This window comes from Lissotriton helveticus, chromosome 2_2 (assembly GCF_964261635.1).
Source record: "Lissotriton helveticus chromosome 2_2, aLisHel1.1, whole genome shotgun sequence".
NCBI lineage: Eukaryota > Metazoa > Chordata > Amphibia > Caudata > Salamandridae > Lissotriton > Lissotriton helveticus.
Genome location: NC_136060.1, coordinates 188,931,597 through 188,952,584, shown reverse-complemented (window position 1 = coordinate 188,952,584; position 20,988 = coordinate 188,931,597). Strand labels below are relative to the sequence as shown.

At 47.2% G+C, this 20,988-nt stretch overlaps 1 protein-coding gene across 2 annotated transcripts in view; it reads left to right on the top strand.

Moving 5' to 3' along the window:
• Nucleotides 1–20,988, top strand: part of WDR19 (WD repeat domain 19) — a 740,406-nt gene that overhangs the window by 158,920 nt on the left and 560,498 nt on the right. For both annotated transcript variants that reach the window (XM_078678329.1, XM_078678328.1), the window contains exon 16: nt 3,969–4,116. In XM_078678329.1, the coding sequence (XP_078534455.1) occupies nt 3,969–4,116 (148 nt within the window). The remainder of the gene's footprint in view (nt 1–3,968; nt 4,117–20,988) is intronic.

Genomic DNA, 20,988 nt, shown 5'->3' with positions numbered 1-20,988 from the left:
GGCGGCTTTTCTTCACTAAAAGGGACTCTTCATTTACCCATACCTGGACGACTGGCTCCTAAAGGGCCCGTCTCCGGTACAGGTGACGCACGATCTGCAACTTTGTCTACACCAGTTGCACAGGCTCGGTCTCCATGTGAACCTGGAGAAGTCAGTCAAGCGGCCGACACAGTCCATCCACTACCTAGGCTCCGTTCTGGACACAAGATTGGGAAAAGCGTTTCCTTCGGAGGAGAGACTTTTTTCCATGAGGCAGAAGTGTGGGATTCTATTAGAGTCTCGGCTTCCAACAGTCCGACAGGTAGCCTCCCTGCTGGGTTCCATGGCGTCCTGCATTTTTCTCATCCCGAAAGTCAGGCTGAGAATGCGCCCTATACAACAGGCTCTCGAAGACCAGTCGGACCAGGCGACAGGGCGTTGGGAAGATCGTATCACTCTTTCCCAGACAGCGAAGGATGCCATCAAATGGTGGACTCGGACGAGGAATGTGCTGGTGGGAGTACCTTTTCATCAGCCACTACCCACCCAGTCTATAGTGACAGATGCCTCTCTACAAGGCTGGGGAGCGCACTTGGGTCCCCTACAGATTCAGGGTCAGTGGTCTGCACAGGAGCAGACGTACCACATAAACATGCTGGAGCTCAGAGCGGTGTTTCTAGCTCTCAATGCTTTTCTTCCAGCGATCAAGTCCAACTCAGTCTTAGTTCAGACAGACAATACAACTACCATGTTCTATCTGAACAAACAAGGAGGCACACAATCTCACCCTCTCTTCCCGGGAGGCTCAAACCATCTGGCACTGGCTTCTCTCTCGAAACCTTTCAGTGGTGGCGGTGCACCTTCCAGGCGAGTTAAACATCAAAGCAAATGCACTCAGCAGGCACTTCGAAGATCAGCCAGACTGGGTGCTAAACGACGAAGTGGTAGAAGAGCTTTTTCGTTGTTGGGGTCGTCCAGCCATAGACTTGTTTGCGGACGAAGAAAACGCAAAATGCCATGCCTTCGCGTCCAGATTCCACCGGCCAGGGACGCAGGGGAACGCTCTCCTGATGGATTGGTCGGGAACATTTGCTTACGCGTTTCCTCCCCTGCCTCTGATTCCAAAGGTAGTTTCCAAGCTCCTCAGGTCGGACATGGAGATGATCTTGATAGCTCCGGATTGGCCACGACAGTGGTGGTACCCGGACCTGCTGCATCTGTCTGTGTGTCCACACAAACGACTTCCTTGCAAACCGGACCTGTTGAGCAAGATGAACGGGAGGATACTACATCCCAACCTCTCATCACTGAACCTGACAGCATGGCACCTGAGGTCCTGCAATATGGGCATTTGAATCTGCCTCCTGAATGTATGCACATTTTAAAGGAGGCTAAGAGGCCTTCCACAAGAGCGTCTTATGCGTTCAAGTGGAAAAGGTTCTACATATGGTGTAGGGATCATCACTTAGATCCGACTAAAAGGGCAGGAGGAGGTAATCCTGCCATACCTCCTTTCTTTGGCAACTTCTGGTTTGAAATATGCTTCCATTAGAGTGCATTTGTCAGCCATAGTGGCGTACAGGAAATCACCTGATCAGATCTCTTTCTTTCAGGTTCCGGTGGTTAAGGACTTCCTCCAGGGGTTGAAAAAAGTTTATCTCCCTGTGCGAAATCCTTCTCCTCCTTGGGAATTGAACCTGGTTCTATCCACATTAATGTCACCTCCTTTCGAGCCCATCCACAAGGCCGCTTTACAACATCTCTCTTGGAAGGCGGCCTTTTTGGTGGTGATTACCTCAGCGCGCAGAGTAAGCGAGATACAAGCGCTCTGTGCGAAGGAACCATATACTGTTTTCCACCACAATAGAGTAGTCCTAAGGGCTCATCCATCTTTCTTGCCTAAAGTGGTTTCTGATTTTCATATAAATCAGTCCATTTCCCTCCCTTCGTTTTTTCCAAATCCTACGACCCCAGCCGAGCGGTCACTGCACTCCTTGGATCTTAAGAGAGTGCTCAAGTTCTATTTGGAAAAGACTAAAGGGATCAGGAAAACGGATCAATTGTTTGTGAACTATGGTTCAATGAGGATGGGTTTTCCAGCGGCCAAGAGGTCCATCTCCAGATGGATTGTCTCATGCATTAAATTGGCCTATCAGCTTGCAGGCAAGCCTTTATTGGTGTCACCCAAAGCGCATTCCACTAGAGGGAAAGCCGCTACAGTAGCTTTCTTACATGACATTCCGATGTCAGAAATATGTAAGGCTGCAACCTGGAAATCAGTTCATACCTTTACGAGACATTACTGTCTCGAATCTGATTCCAGGGCCGATACTCAAGTAGGGCAAGCCTCCTTGAGAAATCTGTTTGGGTAGCCTATAGCCTGCTCAGGCTTGTTGATAAGATTACTGTCTTGTCATTCCTTTGCCCGCAGGGATTAGGAGAGGCTCGCTATTCTATTCTAATGCTTATGATTATTGATGAGGATCCCCTGGAAGAGAAGGATTAGTTACTTACCTGTAATCCTAGTTCTCTTCCAGGGGTATCCTCATCAAAGTCATAAGCAACCCTCCCGCCTCCCCGGGCAAAGGATATTCTTTAATAAGGAGATATTGTTAACCTATTTTGTTACTGGGTTTGTTTCAGTCTCCGAAAAGAACAACTGACCTAACTGTCACCCCTGAGGCATGATGGGATACCGGGGGTCATGGGTGCCTTAAAGGCACGGTGTCAGTTTTTTTGTATACAGCTACAGGTTAGCTTTTCAGTCTTTTTAGACTGTGTATTTGCAATGCAGCCTGGGAGCTTTCTATGCTTTCAGGGTGTTATAAGAATTTCTGCTGCTGCCTAAGCATTAAAACAGTTTCTAAACAATCTTTTGTGTTGTTTCTCATGTGTCTAATGCATATTATTCATGTATGGTGGAAATTCTTCACAGCATATTCTAGCTCTGATGTGATTTGGCTGCTATTGCATGTTTTTATATATATATGTGTATATATATATATATATATATGAGTATATATATATATGTGGGGCACATATATATGGGCGGGAATATTCAAATGCTTATGACTTTGATGAGGATACCCCTGGAAGAGAACTAGGATTACTCCCAGATGAGGGCAGGCATAAGGAAGAGGGTGAATAGGGAATGCATTAGAGGACAGAACCATGAACTGAATTAGGATTAAGACCGGCATTGTAGATTAGGCTTTGAGTGGGGACAGGTGATTCTTGTTGGGTGTGATATACGGTTCACCTGAATCATGTCCAAAATGATGACACTTAGGCATGATGTCACATTTGTTGTTTCTGGTTCTGAATAGGATTCCTTTATCAGCAAAATAAAAAGTTAGTGGCCAATTAACTTGATTCTTTGAATTTGCCATGCTAATTATCTTGGTTCTCGTAGTCCCATATCCCACTTCCCAAAATTCCTGTTGTTCATATTTGCTTTTAGGATTTTTTCTGCCCTGTGAACGTTTTCTTCCTTTGCACCTTGTTTCGCCCCTTTCAGTAGCTTGTAGTTGGTTGTCCTGGTCAGAAACTGTGGTTATGGGGAAGGAGTGTTGCCTCCTCTGCTCCTCGGCGGAGCCAAAAACACTGCATCCAGCACTTAACTACGACTTGGTTATGTTTAACACTCTTCAGGTTCTCATTTTAATTTAGGTTAAAAGAACCCTCTTTACAGCATGTATAGTCGTCTGCCATCCAGCTATTCTACATTTGAGATGTCATCCACTGTTTCTGAAACGTTAGCTTATGTAAGAGTCAGTGTTTTTTTTAAACAAATGTTGATGTATTTAATTATGAAAGAAATCTCTGGTCACTTAGATGCAGCGCTAGGAAGAGCTTTGGAGATTTCACTGAGTGAGAAATTGAATTCCCTTGTATAATTGAGTTACATAGGCACATATCAATTGTCACTGCAGTTTTCTCAAATATATATTTGCATTTAAAGTTGCTGCATTAATTTTTATGTCTCGTAGGTCAATGACAGTGTGTATGAGATTCCAAATTTATCACCATCTATAAAAGGTATTTTGTGGGAAAACTTTCCAACGGATAAAGGTGTTTTCTGTGCCTGTGACGACGACAAAATTTACACTTATGCATTTCATAAGGACACAATACAAGGTACTTAATTTGCACTACTTATGATGTTTACTCATGAGACCTCTTTCAAATTGGAATGACTTACACATTTTATATGCATTATTATTTGGCAAAACCAGTGTTTTGGTATTACAAATAATTTAAAGGCTGTAATCATTATTACTGCCTCTATGTTTAAAACAAGCAGCAGTCAAACTTAAAGTAGCATTTAACAACATGGCTTTGTTGACCTTAGAATCAATCTATTACTTGACCCTCACTTGACTTATAGGCCTGGATAGCGGGCCAAAAGGGCATAGGGAGGATAAGGGAAAATAAATAATCATTTATAGTATAGGTACTCGCAAAGATTTTCCCAGGGACCCAAAAAGTTGGTCAGTGTTGTGACCAAGGGCTGTATTGATGCCAGCCAAGGTGGCGGTTGTGGAAGGGGATTGGTGGTAAAGTGGGTGTAGGGGAAGTGAAGCATATACATCTAGTGGCTTAATTGCACAGTGTGAAACCAGAAAACCTGGGATTAATCCCAGCTTCCCGATTTAACCACATTGTGTGATCCTATGCAGTTGTTTTCTTTTACTTTTTCTTCATTATCACATATAAGAAGACATCCAAAACACGTGACTTCCGAATTTGCGCTGTACATAACCTTCTCCTGTGTGCGATTTAATAAACTAGAATGTTGTTGATGTATTATAGAAACCCACACCACCCAAAGAGTGCACATAACAACTGCCTTGCCTCTTGTTCACTATTGGCATTGTTGTCAGGGTAGGGGTGGAGGGAGGGGGACTGAATGTTTCTGAATTCATGTTAGAAAACTATTACTTTAAAAAATAGTACATCTCAATGTACTGATACAATCTGATGTACTATGGTGAAACGGTTCTGCATGTTAATGAAATGCACATTATGAATTTTGAAGCGACTTCATCATATTTTAACACTTTTGCTGCAAGATGTCTTTAAAAATCAAAGTGTTCCTAAAGTTCAGCGGTTCAGGACTTCCTTTCTTTTACTTCATTACCCTTTAAATAAATGCATGACAGTTTACTTATTATATACTGGATGTTAGTGTTGAGTCATGTAAAAAAGCAGCCCAGTGTTGCTCTTGAGGACGGTGACGCTTGTAAAGTTCAGTAGGGCTGCATGCGGACCCTGGGCCACACTTTGAGTGTCGCCTATTCATAGGCTCTAAAGATAAGACTGATATTAGTATATGAAAGTGCTTGCATCATTACCACTCCATCATTCCAGTTCTTCCCATGTAGCCATGTTTAAAATCATGCCAGCAAAACCCCTGCAGTTATTTGCTGGCTGCATGCGGCACAGGATGACTCCACTGTCTTCTCCTGACATTCTGTTGTACATGCTAATGTAGTATTACTGGCTTTGGAAAGCGTTATTACTGTTCATTTGACTTATATGCCCAAGCCACACCTACGGTCACATAGGTAGAGTAGGTGACAAACACTGACATGAATGTGCCAGTGCTGTCATGGCGAAGGCACAATCCTGGATTAATGCCTCAAGGAGGACTCATTGAAAAGTCTATCTATGTGCAATGCAGTGCTATATAAAGCCACAAGCTTTACACTGACAAACAACTGACCTCCTTTGACAGTGGTACATACCAGATGGTACATACCAGAGCAGTGGGTGCACCCTTTCAGGCCGATCTTCATCTCTTATCAACAAAAGTGTTTCGCCAGGATACTAGAAGACACCCACACTATCCTGGGAATTGCCAAGGAGTTAGACCAAGATTGCCAACATGGGTTATGTCATGAGACTAAGGAAGCCCCACTGGGCTAATGGAGGGTTGTTCAAAGTAGATGTAAGAAAACATCCTCCCCAGGGAGATTGAGACGGCCAAATTTGAGGCAGTGCTACAAGTTCAGAAATTAGGCAGACTGTAAAGCATAGCCAGAGAAAGTAGAGGAGCAACCCTAGGTTGACTTGTCCCTTGGAAATCCAATAACAAGCAGCAGTTTGCTGACGACGGTCTCATTTCAAGGAGGGCAGATGTTACACAAAGGAAATTGAGATGACCAACACTGGTCTGGAGTGGGGTGGAGCAAGTCTGTTCGGATTAGGGAAGAGGGAGTTTGGGGAGGATCTTAGGGGGGTAGGTCATTTAGTTTCAAGGGAGGGGCATGGTGACTAGGTTAATGCTCTCACCTGGGGCACGATATGAAGTGCAGAGTCCACAACGGCCATGGTCCAAGTGTCAGATGTGATGCCATGGAATGGACCCGCTAAGTATATGGACCCCCTGATTGATTGACATTTTTAAAAATAGTGATCCTAAATGTCAAGGTGCATAATTCACCAGCAAAATAACACGCAGTCCTTAACCTCCTTCAACAAAGTGGGGGGAGACATTTGCCTCCGACAGTAATTTCACTGTTAAAAAAAAAAGACAGCTCCAGATTCCACTTCAAATTATTCCCTCTGCAGTTCTTTTCATCTGGCCTGGGAAAAAGGCACGTAGGCTCTACTGTGTGGCACTAACGTCTGGGGCATAGTCAAGAGGACGGTTGGAAGCTTTCTCGGTAGGGACTGGAAGAGACTTTTGGAAAAAACGACTCGGTCCCTAATGACCTCCTCTGAAGAGGATTTTGGTGTACATTGCTCAGTGGAGGAGAACTATTTGCTCTTCTGTAATCGTATAAATGCCACTGTTAATCAAATTGCTCCCCAAAAAGTATGTAAAAACAAAGGTAGACCCTCCGCTAGATGGTTCAATGAAAAACTTAAGGATCTGAAACTGAAATGCAAACAGGCAGAGAGAAAGTGGAGAAAACACTATGCAGACGAGGATAAACTAGCCTGGAAAGTGGCTATCTCCCTTTATAAAAAAGAAATTGCTGCTGCCAAACAGGAGTACTTCGCTGAAGTTATTCTGAATTCGCCCAACAAGGCCAAATGTATTTTCAAACTTGTCGAGGATCTTGCCAATCCTCAATGTCTACACAATCAGACTCTGCCTTCCCAAGATCTCTGTTATAAATTAGCAGTTTTTTTCCAGGATAAAATCACCACCATTATCACTGGGTTAAAGGATGACAGGTCTGGGAGGGGAGAAGGTATGACCCCTAAGGCAGCAATTCCAACGGCTAGCATGGGTACAGTGCCTCATGAAGACCCCTTGAGTGATGATGGGCCCGCTATAATGAGCTCTCTTGATCACTTTGAGCCCCTTTCGGAAGAGGAATTTGATAGGCTGGCCATGGGTGTGTCCTCGGGCTCCCCATTGCTCCCTCTTCCACATAGAATCTGGAAGGAATTGGCATCAGAGCTCTTCCCTAGGCTCCGAAAGATCTGTAACCAATCACTCTCCAGTGGGTTAATACCATCCGGCTGGAAACGGGCGATAGTCACTCCACTCCTGAAGAAGGCCACCCTTGACCCCAACTGCCCGGGGAATTATAAGCCTATCTCGCTCCTCCCTTATCCAGTGAAGGTACTGGAACGTAGGGTTAGTAAATCTCTGTCAGCTTTTTTAGAGCGCTCTGGCTGCCTGGCAGATGTACAGTTCGGATTCCGTCCAGAGCACGGAACCGAATCAGCCTTGGTGACCGTAATGGACGATCTGCGTCAGATGGCAGACAGGGGACAATCAGCAATACTTGTATTGCTTGACCTGTCTGCCGCGTTTGACACGGTCAGCCACGACATTCTGCTGGCGCGTCTAGAGGAAGTGGGAGTAGTGGGTACAGCCCTGGCCTGGCTCAATCTTACTTATCTGACAGATGTCAGGCAGTGGCCCTTCCCCCATTTCAATCGGCCTTCACAAGTATCTGTCACGGGGTTCCGCAAGGGTCGGCTATTAGCCCAATTCTATTTAACATTTATCTGAGCCCTCTGATTAAAACCATCTGTTCCTACAATGTGAAGGTAGTAAACTACGCTGATGATACTCAGATCCTCCTATCTTTGGATGGAACCCACTCTAATGCTCTAGAAGATTTTCATGCATGTATGCAGAACACTGACACGTGACAACTCCTTACAATTCAATTCGGGCAAGACCGAAATTTTACACTGCGCAGTTGGGAAGGCTGCCCGGCCTCTTCCTTGTAACTTCTGGCCTTTGGATACTTCCACCCCCCTAACGCCATCCACGACGGTGCGTAACTTGGGTGTCATGTTCAACACCAACTTGTCACTGGAGACTCAAGTGAACAAGACAGTGGGATGTTGCTTTGGCCTCTTGAAGGCCCTAAGGAAGATTCTTCCATTGCTCCCAGCGATGGCTAGAGCTTTGATTATTCAAGGCGTTATTTTGAGTAGACTTGACTACTGTAACGCCTTACTATTAGAATCTCCTAAATATTTAATCCAGAGATTGCAGCGTGTCCAGAACACAGCAGCAAAACTGGCCCTTTCCAGACCAAGGGTTTCTTCTGCCTCATTGTGTCTAGCTGATCTGCATTGGCTTCCAGTACACCAAAGAATACTCTTTAAATCATTGTGTATCGGATTCAGGGCACTGCATGGATTTGGCCCTAGGCCACTGCAGAAGAAAATGGTCTGGTGCACACCCACCCGGAGTCTTCGCTCCTCCTCTGCCTACCAGGCAAGTGTACCCAGGTTTCACAAGGCCAGACTGGGTGGAAGATCCTCCGGCGGCTGCAAAACTTTGGAATGAGCTTCCGCTGGAAATTCGACAATGCAGCACTCTGTCCTTGTTTAGGAAAAAAATTAAAACATGGCTGTTCCCGAGAAATTAATTCCGCGGGGCCGTAACATTGCTCATGTTGGCTGCATTCCTTCTTTAGCCATCTCTTCTGTTTCTGCTGGTCTGCATCTCACGTTTCTTCTAGCGCCAGGGTACCCGTAGGGTGTTTGTTGCGCTCTATGAATACTATATACAATACAATACAATACAATACAAGATTGTATTATCAAACAAGGCAGGGAGTGTTCTGAGCTTAATTATAGAGCTGTGCCCTAACATGCACACAATATCAACACGCTACACACACAACACACAGCAAGAAAGCTTTCTTAAATCTTCTTTCTCTGACATTTTCCCATATTCTGAGTGGGAGTTTATTTTGGTTGGAGATCTTTACATATTGATGGAAGGCACCAAAGATCGCTCACATCAAAGAGCTGGACACTACAAGGCGGCGTCCCAGCACTTTACAGACTGGGCCTGACTTATTCTTGGAGGGACGCATATAGAGTGGAGGTAGACTACATCTCTACCCTGTGCAGTTGCTACATATGTGCAGCTGGGCAAATTCCACTCTTATGCCCCAGGTAAAAGACTCTTGTGCACATCGCATTGCCTGATCATGCACTGAATCAAAGCACCATGCCCCCCACGACTGGGATCCTTCTGCTCGACCCCATAGTTTGAGCATACTTAGATAAAGGGTTAAATAGTACCTAGTAGAGAAGGAGTCAGGGAAATCTCATGGCCAATATCAGGAATGCACCAAAACTGTTATAAGGGGTAATTTAATATCAGTGATGGCCTTTTGAAAAGGAATGCACAAGAACACTTTGTTGAAAATGTTGTAGAGGAAAATAGCACATTGAGTTCAAGTGTGACCCCTAAATATGGGTAGGGCTGAGTGCATCATTCCCAGAATTAAGCAGAAAACTACAACTTTGGGAATCAGGCTGGTAGGCTACTAGCTAACAACTGAAAACCCAAACAAGTAGTAAGAAGGTTTGCATTGTGAGGGGTGGGGTGATCCTTTGATAGACGAAAAAGAAATTGCAAATGCATTCAGGGACTCATGAAACACAGTATCAGACCACAATGCTGAAGTCTACCTACTGACCAATCTAGGTAGGAGAGTATCCCCCCTCGAGAGGGGAAGGCCTGGTTGACTCGATAATGCAAGAGTAGGTCTTTACCAACATTGCTACGCTCAAATATTTTATACATGATATTTTATAGTTTGATGGTGTAGGAAAGTGCCCCTTTTTGGCATGGTCACCCCCAATTATTGTCTGGTTTTTGATCCAATTTTGACTGAAGTGCACTGAGTTCCTGCTAACCAGGTCCCCAATGCCAGTGTTCTTTCCCTAAAACAAGGTAACTGTTCAATTGTACCCCAATTGGCAAGACCTCTAGCACCTCTGGAAGTCCCTAGGACATGGTACCCCTGGTACCTATGGCATGGGTACTAAAAAGGGTCCCTAAGGGCTGAAGCATGAAGCATGCATTGTTCTAACCTGTGGGATCCACCATGAAACTCATGCAGACTTCCATTGCAGGCTGCGTGAAATGGTGCAAACAAGTGTGAAAAGACGATATGGCACACACCTTGTGTGCCATGCCCACCCACACTACATGCAATATATGGAAGTCATCCTACAGCAGGCCCAATAGCCCTAGGCTAAATTATATTACTTGTGAAGATATATCTGCACAAGCACATATGCACCTGTGCTGTCTAGTTCAATTACTAGATACAAGTGAACAGGTAAGCCATCTCAAGAATATGTACGGGGTACTGGTCATTACGAGTTCCCCAGCTACATGATGGCTTTACTGAAACCTATGGAATTTGGTATCAATCACGTTGTCTTAATAAATCCATTCTTATGGCAGTAGTGGATTTATTAAAACATGTACCCAGAGGGCACCTTGGAGGTGCTCCCTTAAAATCTACCAGCTTCTTAGTATGCTAGCTGACTGGTATTGTTCAGCCTATCACAGCAGACATGTTTTTGCCCCCCCTGCAGGTGAGAGTCCACACTCTCTGAGGCCTGAAACAATGCCTGCTCAGGAGGAAGGTGTTTGCACCTCCTCCAAAAGGATGGCTAATGATTTAGCATATCAAGGCAGGGTGCTTCAAAACCCCTGCCACCTTTGATGTCCAACCCTGGCTTCCCCAAGACATGGGAGATGCCACCCTCTGTCCTGAGGCCCATTTGGCACCAGGATAAGTGGAAAATTAGCTATGCAAGACGGCGTATTGCACTACCAGGTGGGCTGCCTGATGTGCTCCATGAAAGAAGAGTTCCACAATCTTGATTTTGCTGCAATTAGGAACTTTAGGACAGGGGTATGACCACTCCCCACAGTAAGTGGTCATACAAGAGATGTGGTCACCCCAAGGGTAAGTAGCCTATTGGCCCTTCACTACTCTTAATGCCCCTAAGTTCAAAATTTAGATGGCTCCCTGACACCAGGAACTCCAGTCACATGACTAAGGAAGAAGAAGGACAAGGAAGAGCCGAAGAAGCGACAACTTTGGACTACTTGTGGATTTTGGTACCAAACTCTGCCTATTCAACAAAGAGGAGCCTTAGAGGCTCCACTCAACATCAATACCATATACAAAAAGACATCAAGTCAAGATTTGTATGGGTTCTCACCTTTTTCATTTTGGGCGGGGAAGGTTCTAGTATGTATTAATGAACCAACCCATATGTGTGTTTTCTTTAAAAAAATAAAGAAGGTCCCAGACAACATGATGAATCTTACAAACGTACAAAAAGTAAAAAGAATTATATTTAGGAAGTGCCTCACGTAAGCAGCCACCAGGGAGCAATTGGCAGGTTCTTGTCAACGTGCTCACCCTCTCATCATCAACACTTTCCCAAAAAAGGGAACGGCACAACACCGAAAACCTGTGTGGAAGAATATATGTGTGTGCAACCTAAAAACTACTAGTTATGTGTGGAACACATCTAAACATCTGTGTTCCCTATGGATTACCATAAAGGGAGGAGAGCTTCTTCCTCACAGACACTAAAGAGTTAAAAATTAGTTACAAAAAGGCACACTGCATCTGTCTTTGTTTGTAGTGCTCGCACACATGATTAAAATCCATACCAGCTTCATCAGGTACTGGGACCACATTCCACCTTTAAGATGCAACTTGTTGCTCAGATGTGGAAAGGCCGAGCCTGGTGGCGACTGGGTCTAAACATTTCCCAGTGTTTCTGCCTGTGGGATGCTGGCAGGCTCCCACCTAGTAGCCACATGGTCTGGTGCATCTTAAAGGTAGAATTGGGTCCCTGTGCACGATGAATTTGCCAAAAAGTGAAGTAGCAATGAACCATGTCAGCCGTTGAGTTTAAAATAGTCTAAACTTCTTATGGTTTTTTTAATTATGAGTGTGGGCACTACAGAGTAACGACAGATGCAGTTTGCCTTTTTGTAACTAATCTTTAACTCTTTAATGCCTGTGAGGAAGAAGCTCTCCTGCCTTTGATGATGAGAGAGTGAGCAAGTTGCTGAGAACCTGCCCATCGCTCCCTGGTGTTTGCTTATGTGAGGCACTTCCTAAATATAATTTTCTTTTTACTTTTCTTACTTTTTGTAAGATTTACCATGTTCCATCGGACCTGCTTTAATCTTATTAAAGTAAACACACATATGGGTTGGTTCATAAGTAGGTACTAGAACCTCCCTGCCCAAAAGGAAGAAGAGGAGAGCCATAAAAATGTGGACTTGATGTGTACTGTGCAACAAGGGCTTTTTGTATATGGCAAAACTCTGCCTGCCTGCTCCTGTCCTGATAATTGCGACATCCCGAGCAATCCCGCAGCTGTGCATCCTCCAAGAGCTTCGGCCGGCTGCCAGCACTTCGCAGACCAGCCAGCATAGCCCTTAAAGTGGTGGAGCTTCTCCCCTGCAACCTGCAGGCACCAACACTACGTTTGATTCACCATTCTGCTGGGTCCATCGACACAGCAGCCACCCAGGTGGAAATCACTGTGCTCCAGCAGGTCAGATCACTCTCCCCACCAAGTTTGGAGATGCCGGGAACCCCAGGAGCCGCCCAACACTAATACCCAGAGTACCGGACCCGTTGCAGCAACCAAGGCTCATTTGCAGTCCAATCCAGACTCCAACACAGCAAAGACTGACCAGCCGATGAGGGACGTCTGCATTGCAGAGGCCACCCCTCAAAGTAGCCCTGCTGTCCTTCTCCAGGTCGACAAAGCACGTGAGAGTCTCTAACAGTGGCGACCCAACGCCTAAAACACCTCTGCACCCAAGGCCGAGCTGATTGGCGGTGTCCCTGTGTCCCTTAATAGCAGACAGTCGGACCGATTCCCTAGTCCCTCCTTGCAGCCTCTTTTCAACAGGTACTTCTCCTATTGACTACAGCACGTAGCGTCCGAGCCGACCACTGCTGAAAGCACTTCTGTACCCAGACAACCCAAGGCAGGTAAAACTGAACTTTCTGATGGATACATCTGCCTAGGAATTCCTCACCTATTGAATTACCCCAATGCACAGCATTCCACTGAAACATTTCTCCATAGCTCTCCCACGTCGAAGAGGAAGTCACAATGTATCGGCTCCACATGGATCTGCGCGAGATGTCATCAGAGCAATAAGAGGACCTCGTCACTGTGCTGACAACAGTTTCCTTTTTTCCACGCTGTTGACGCATAGCTGTTTTTTCCAGTCTCTCCATTTCTGGGAGATTTCTTCGGGATATCCTACTGCAATTTAGTAGCTGTTGAAGATGTCTTCTCCAAGGAAGTAGGCTTTTAAGCCGTGTTGGGACAACGGTGGTCAAATGTCTATTAATGACCGGCATGAGCATTGCCTCTGGTGTTTGTCATCGGAGCATGACGTCGAGGCTTGTTCATTGTGTAGACAGATGAGACCTAAGGCCTTGAAAGAAAGAGAAGCTAAGTTGTTTACAGCCAGAGCCAAGAAACAGAAAAGGGGCCTGTCACCAACCCAAAGACCACGGACAACTGTACTGTTTTTGATAGAGGCTTTTATTGGGGTCAACTGGGTCGGATACAGTGCCTCAAGAGGGCTAGCTGCTGTTCTGGCTCAACTCGGCTCTCTTCGCAGTGTCTGGTTCCCATTGTCTCCTCTTTCAGTCTTCAGTTTCTCCTCCTGGCTTCTTAGACACAGGCTGTTCCCTTGGTAAAGAAGACAAGAAGGAGAGGCTGTCAGTACGAAGTCCCTTTGCTCCTCTAAGGCCTCCTAAGTATCTGCACTCACCCTCCCTTCTCCCGTCCTTTTCTCTTCGGATATGCCCCTGAGGTTCCTCACAACACTTTGGAAGGTCAAACACCTAACCCTGGGGAGCCTTTGCTTCAGGTGTCCCCTAGCTTTTGTGCCTGTTTGCCTTTGTCAGGGTCAGCCCACCCGGTAACCCTGTGATTCCCTGTAACCCAAAACTAAATTATAAGCATAGCAGAATATTTCAGCAAAATAATGAAAGAGGAAGCCCTTCCCCTTTTGTCTGTACCTTGCTCTTTCCCCTCCCCTCACAGACCCATTAACAGCTCTTGTGTGCAGATCCACCCTCCCAGCATGCGCCTGTTTCCCACAGCACTTGCCTGAAGCCGTGGCCGCCTCGTCCCTGGGAGCCTTCCTCTGGGGACGCCACCTCCCGTGGATAACTGTGTGGTCCGTTGTCCTCTGAGCTTCTCGCGTCCTTCGTCTCGTCGCTTTCTTCTGCCTCCTCGCCTTCAGCCTTCGTCCCGTCCTCCTCCGGTTGTGGTCTTCCGCTCCTACTTTCCCTCTCGCGTTCTCCGGCATCTACTGACTCCGCTTCCGGGTCCTTCTTTGTATCCAGGCTCCGCCCCCTTGATGTCAGCAGTGACAACTGTGGCTTTTCCTCTCCGGTGCCCCTGGAGCACACATGGCCATCCTCTGGGGGTGCCCCGCCACAGAGCCTCCTCACCAGGCATGGCCGATTGGGCCATGGAAGAGCAGCGTACTGGGAAAGGTAATCCACGTTGACCTGCTGGGAACCCGGGTGGTGGGACACCTGAAAAGAGAAGGGTTGCAATGCAAGAAACCAGCAAAGAACACAGGCACTAGAATCCTTATGCCGCGCCCGCCAAACCAGAGGGGCATGGTCAGTCAGGAGCAGGAAAGGACGACCCAGCAAATAGTATTGGAGGGCCTGGACAGTGTGAGAAAGTGCCATCTTTCTTGCATGGCATGCACCCACTTTTTGCTGAATTGCTAATGTGCTTTAACTGAGTGTGCCCTGGGCTCCTGCCAATCAGGTGCCAAGGGCCTGTGTTCCTTCTTTAAAACTGTATTGAAGCTAAAACCCAATTGGCATCTCCGGCCACATGTCAGCCCCTGGTAAATGGTACCCTAGGTACCTAGGGCATGGTGACCAGAGAAGACCCCTAAGGGCTGCAGCACTTATTGTGCCACCCTTAGGGGCCCTGCACCCTGACACACACACACACTGCCTTTGCAGGCTGAGTGTCCTGGTGCAGAAGTAAACAAAGAGTCAACATGGCACACATCCCTGTGTGCCATGCCCACAAACCCATTGCCCTGGAATACATCATTCACCTCTCTAGCTGGGTGCCCTATGCCAGTGGTGTGGGCACATGTGCACGAGCCCTGTGCCCATACAGTACCCAGGACCATTCCTGGGCACTGTAAGTGCAGTGATGCCATTAAGAGTATATGGTGCTGGGAGGTTGTCATTACGAACTTCACAGCACCATAATGGCTACACTGAAAACAGACAAGTTTGATATCAAACTTCTCAGCACATTAAACCCACACTGATGCCAGTGTGGGATTTAATGTAAAATGCACTACAGAGGGCATCTTAGAGATGGCCCCTGAAACCTAACCTACAATCCATGTCTTGTCTGAGAGGCTGCCTAGGCTGCCACACAGCAGACATGTTGCTGGACCCCTGGGTGGAGAGCCCCCGCTCTCCTGGGCCTGCAACAATGCACATCCTGGGCGAGGTGCTATGTCTCATCTCCCAGGACGGGCAGGGGGAAGCTTCAAAGGCATGCCGCCTTTGTGAGCTTCTCCAGGCCACTTGCTGTACTCAGCAACTGGCCCCCACTATTTCTGACCCCCACTCTGGCGGGAAGACTGGTGGGAAACCCTATGTCAGGAAAGGGTGGTGTGCCAGCCTGTGCCAACTCCACCCCAATGGTGGGAGAGGCGAGGTGAAGCACAACTCCGGGCTCCGGCCATCTGGAGGATGGGTAGCCCTGCCCAATCAGAGATAGGCTCCTGCCCCCTCCCACAGGAGAGGAGCAGGATAGGGGGTGTACTCAACCCAGGACAGGGACCTATTGGTCCCTGCCCTTCCCCTACCTGTAATGCCCCTAAATTTAGTATTTAGGGGCACCCTGAAACATCCTTCCTCAGATCCCGATTTCGAAATAAGAAAGGAGACCAAGAAGAAGAAGACCTGCCGTGCAGCTGCTAACAAGAGGACGTCACTAACTGACTTGGCCCCAGCCCTACAGGCCTTTTGATTCTTGAACCTCTTCCTTCTAAATCCCGGCGTCTCCTGCGGACAGCAACCTCGAGAACCCCGAAAGACCTTCCTGCCTTGACCCTCTTAGAGATTGGAACTCCCATGAGCAGTGGTTCTGCTCACACAGCAATACCCCTGGTGCCAGCCAGGAACCTCGAATCCGGCCCACTCTGCACCCGCCGAGCCCGGCCTTTGCCTGAGTGGACAAAGAACCTGAGGACGTCCCCCAGGCGATTCTGACCTGTAATCCAGTGCCCAAGGACCCTCCTTGATGATCCAGACAACGCATGCTGCCTCAGAACCAGGGACCCCCAACCACGACCAGCAGAGGGTAAGATTTCCCAACGCCAAAAGACACCCCTGCACCCAGTGCCCCCGGACCCCTGTGCCCAACTCTGGGGTGCCTACCTACCCTCCAAGATCCCAACTTACCCCTCGAAGTGTTGGTCGCTCCAGAAGATCCTCCGTCCCCGAGCCTGCAGCCTTTGTTCACTTTTGAAGATCCCTATTGAATAACATTGAGCGCCGACGGCTCAAAAGCACCCTGCACCCAGCCACCCGAGTGCCCCAGGCAGGGCAAGCATTGTCTTATCCTACTTCCCCATTTGCCCTGAGCAAGTGACCAGGAGCCCAGCTCCCACAGCCGCGTGGCCGGCTAGCCAGCAGCCACCAACCGAAGGCCCCCTGCCCCTCATTGGATAACATTGGGCCTAACTACCTCTGCAACAGGCTGCCCCTGTGCCGCTGAGGGTGTACCAACTGTACCTACCTGACCCTGGGAGACCCCTGAGTCTATGCCCAGAAGCTTAACTCTACCAGTCGGGTACTTACCTAAAAAACGTAACTCACTTTTCTTCCATAAGCTAACATTGACTGGTTTCACTTGGAAATTCTTGGAAAGTTCTTGGAAAGTGTGGAGTTTTGGAACTTTAAAATATTCATCTCAAATCAGCCGAACAACGAATTTCGATTTACTCACCTGCTATCAGGAGAGACCTCAGTGCTGCATCTTTTAGCCCAGTACTGACCCTGAAAAGTAATTCTAATCGTACTTACCAGTAACTTCATTTTCCTTCCATAGGATATCATTGCCTGCTTTTTGCTGAAAAAGTTTCTAAGTATTGATTTTTGAAACTTACAAATATTCTTTAAAAATCGTGCCAAAGATAGAAACGTAATTACTTGCCTGTTTTAAATAGAGGTCTCAGTGCTGAACCTAGGAGTTCAGCAATGGATTACAAAAGTGACGTAAACATACTTTACCTGCAAACTGAATTTCCTTCAATAGGATAACATTGGTAATTTCAACTGAAAAAGTTTCTAAGTGTCAAATTTTAAAATACAATAATATTCCTTAAAAATCACTACTGTAACCAAACACTTTTACTTAACTGTTTACAGGACATGTCCCAGGACTGAATCTAGGATCCAGTCTTGAGGTTAGCCAAGTAATCTACAAAGTAACTAATTGCATTTAACTAGAAATTCCCATTGAGCTCAATGTTGCATTGTGTTTGAAATTGTGTTGCCTATCGCAGCAAACTGTCACTATTGTATTCAAAGAGTCTATCGCCTATTTGAAACGTATTTAACTAAAGGAATTCATTCTGAGAAAGTATATTTTGATGCCTTGTTGGTTCTAAAATAAAACAACTATATCTTTTGATACAAAACAATTGGCCTAGAGTTCAGTTCTTGAGTGTGTGAGACCATTTGCTGACTGTGTGTACAACAAATGCTTTACACTGTCCTCTGATACCGCCTTACTACTCGACCAAGCTACCACTTTAGAGAGTAAGGTTATATCTAACTTTAGCCTCTGCCAAACCTCTGTGGACTGTGGTCTCTGTACACACTGTACCTTACTTTGTTCCAGTATATACAGTCACTTTCTTACAGACAGCCCACTTGATTGCCAAGCACTCCTTCTCCATCGTGGAATATCGGACCTCCCGGGGCAGCAACTTGCGACTGAGGTAGACCACGGGATGTAGCTCCCCCGAGCCAAGATCATGGGACAAGACAGCACCAAGGTCCCTGTCCGATGCGTCTGTTTGTAGGGTGAAGTCTTTCTCGAAATCCGGACAGATAAGGACCGGATTGCGATATTGAAGCTTTGTATCTGAGCAGGGGTCCATTCTTTGGTGGTGTTTTTACATGTCTTTTTCAACATGTCTGTGAGGGGGGCAGCCTCTTCCGCGAAACGGGGTAATAACCAACTAACCCCAGGAAGGCCCTGATGCCCTTCTTCGTAAAGGGGGCTGTTAACGACCTGATGGCATCCACCTTACCCACCTGGGGCCGTATCCGGCCTTCCTGTATATGGTACCCAAGGTATCGAATGGCATTTGTGGCCAACATGCATTTCTCAGGGTTTGCTGTTAGTCCTGCTTCTAGAAGGCTGTTCAATAGGGCTATGTGGTGTGTGGTGTGTTGGTCCCATGTACGACTGAATACCACAATATCATCTAGGTATGCGGCGGCATAGGCATGGTGTGACCGTAACACCACATCCATGAGGTGTTGGAAAGTGGCTGGGGCACCATGGAGACCAAAGGGTAAGACCTTGAAATGGTACAAGCCCAAAGGAGTGGCGAATGCTGTCTTTTCTTGTGCTGTGAAAGTCAAGGCTATCTGCCAATATCCCTTTGTTAGATCCAGGGTTGTCAGGTAATGGGCTGTACCTAGCCTTTCTATCAACTCATCCACTTATAGTTTTGGATAGGAATTGAAGCGGGAGATGGCGTTCAGGCACCTATAATCTACACAGAATCTCACCGTGACGTTGGGTTTCGGAACCAGTACTATCGGGGAGCACCAGGGACTGTGAGAGGGCTCAATAATATCGCAGCTCAACATGTCCTCCACTTTTTCCACCACCCACCTTCTGGCTTCTGGTATACTATATGGTCTTTGCCTTACTGGACTGGCCCCATCAGTCTTGATGTCGTGTTGTACAAGGGGGGTTCTCCTTGACTTGGGTGATCCCGGAAGTCGTTCACGACTGACAGGAGGGTGCTCTCTTGTTCCGACAGTAGCTGGGAACCCCCGGGGATTTGGTTGTAGTCAAGGACCGCATCAACTGCATCAACCTGAGGAAACAGAATGGCTAAGGGCTGGCTGTCGGATATCAATAGGTTAGTGGGGGAACTGCATTCGCCACAGGAATGTCTCTCCATTTCTTTAGGAGGTTGGCGTGGAATATCTGCCCCATCCTCCCTGTGCGTGGGATCGCTATTCTATAGGTGACAGTTGTGACCTGGGCCAGCACTATATAGGGGCATTGCCATTGGCCTAAGAGTTTGTTAACAGAGGAGGGAAGAAGGAGGAGAACTTTAGCCTGACCAGGAACTGTCTCAGGGTAGTATGGTGGTCATATCCCCTCTTTTGCTTTTGTTGGGCTGTGTCTAGATTCTGTCGTACTTCCTCCCACAGGGTAGGCAGTCGGTCCTTGAGATCGGCTGCGAAGTCAAGGAGAGCCCTCCCTTCGTCTTCCTCCTCCTCCCATCTTTCCGCCGCCATGTCTAATAGGGTCCTGGGCTTCCTCACAAACACCAGCTCAAAGGGGCTCTAACCGGTGGAAGACTGGGCATGCGTTTGGATCGCAAAGAGGGCTAATGGTAAAACTGTTGGTCCCAGTCCCTCCCTGTGTCTGAGACAGTTTTTATGAGGATGTTTGTGATGGTGTGATTGTACCTCTCTACTAAACCGTCCATCTGGGGGTGGTAGACAGAGGTACGTATTTAGTGTACACCTACAAGTTTACATATTTGGGCCATCAACCTGGACATGAAAGGTGTTCCCTGGTCAGTCAGTAGCTCCCGCGGGGACCTGACCCTGTGCCACTCTGCTACTGGTCATGCTGGTAAGAGGGATGGCCTCGGGATATAGTGTTGCGTAGTCGACCAAAACCAGGATGTATTGGTAACCTCTTGCTGAGGTAACGAGGGGTCCTATCAGGTCCATCCCCACCATGGAAATAGGGACCTCTATTATCGGGAGGGGACAATGGGGTGCCCTAGGAACATGCGGTGGGTGACATCGGGGACAGGCCGCGTAATACCTCCTGATGTCAGTGAAGACAACCGGACAATAGAACCACCGTAAAAGGTACGCCTGTCTTTTCTCGCCCATAGTGACCCCCGCCCGCCTGGTTGTGGGCTATGCAAAAACAGTTGATGACAGAATGCAGAGCAATGTCATACATTCACCCCAGTACAGAGATCTGGGCCTAAATCCATAATTTTTTTGCTCACCATGCCATTCCAGTTTGAACACAGCCATATGCAAATCAGTCTTGACCCTGTGCCTCATGGGAACTGTCCAGCCCGAACTGCCAAGCCAGGTCCTCTCTGGACTGGAAACAAGCATCCTAGGACCGGTTTCGGGGTTTCACCCCTCTTCAGCCAGGAAAGCTTGATTCCAGTGGCATGGAGAGCACGGGACCCACGTCTGAGCATACCCTTACCACTCGGGGTGACAAATGCAAAAACAACAGTTGATGGACAGAATGCAGAACAATGTCATACATTCACTCCAGTACAGAGATATGGGCCTAAATCCATCGTTTTTTTGCTCACCATGCCATTCCAGTTTTTGTGGTTGTGGGCTAGGCAGAGGACCTGGTTGTGATAGGAAAGAGGGACAAGGAGCTGCCTTATGGTTTCGGTGGGTTTTGTTACCTTCCTGT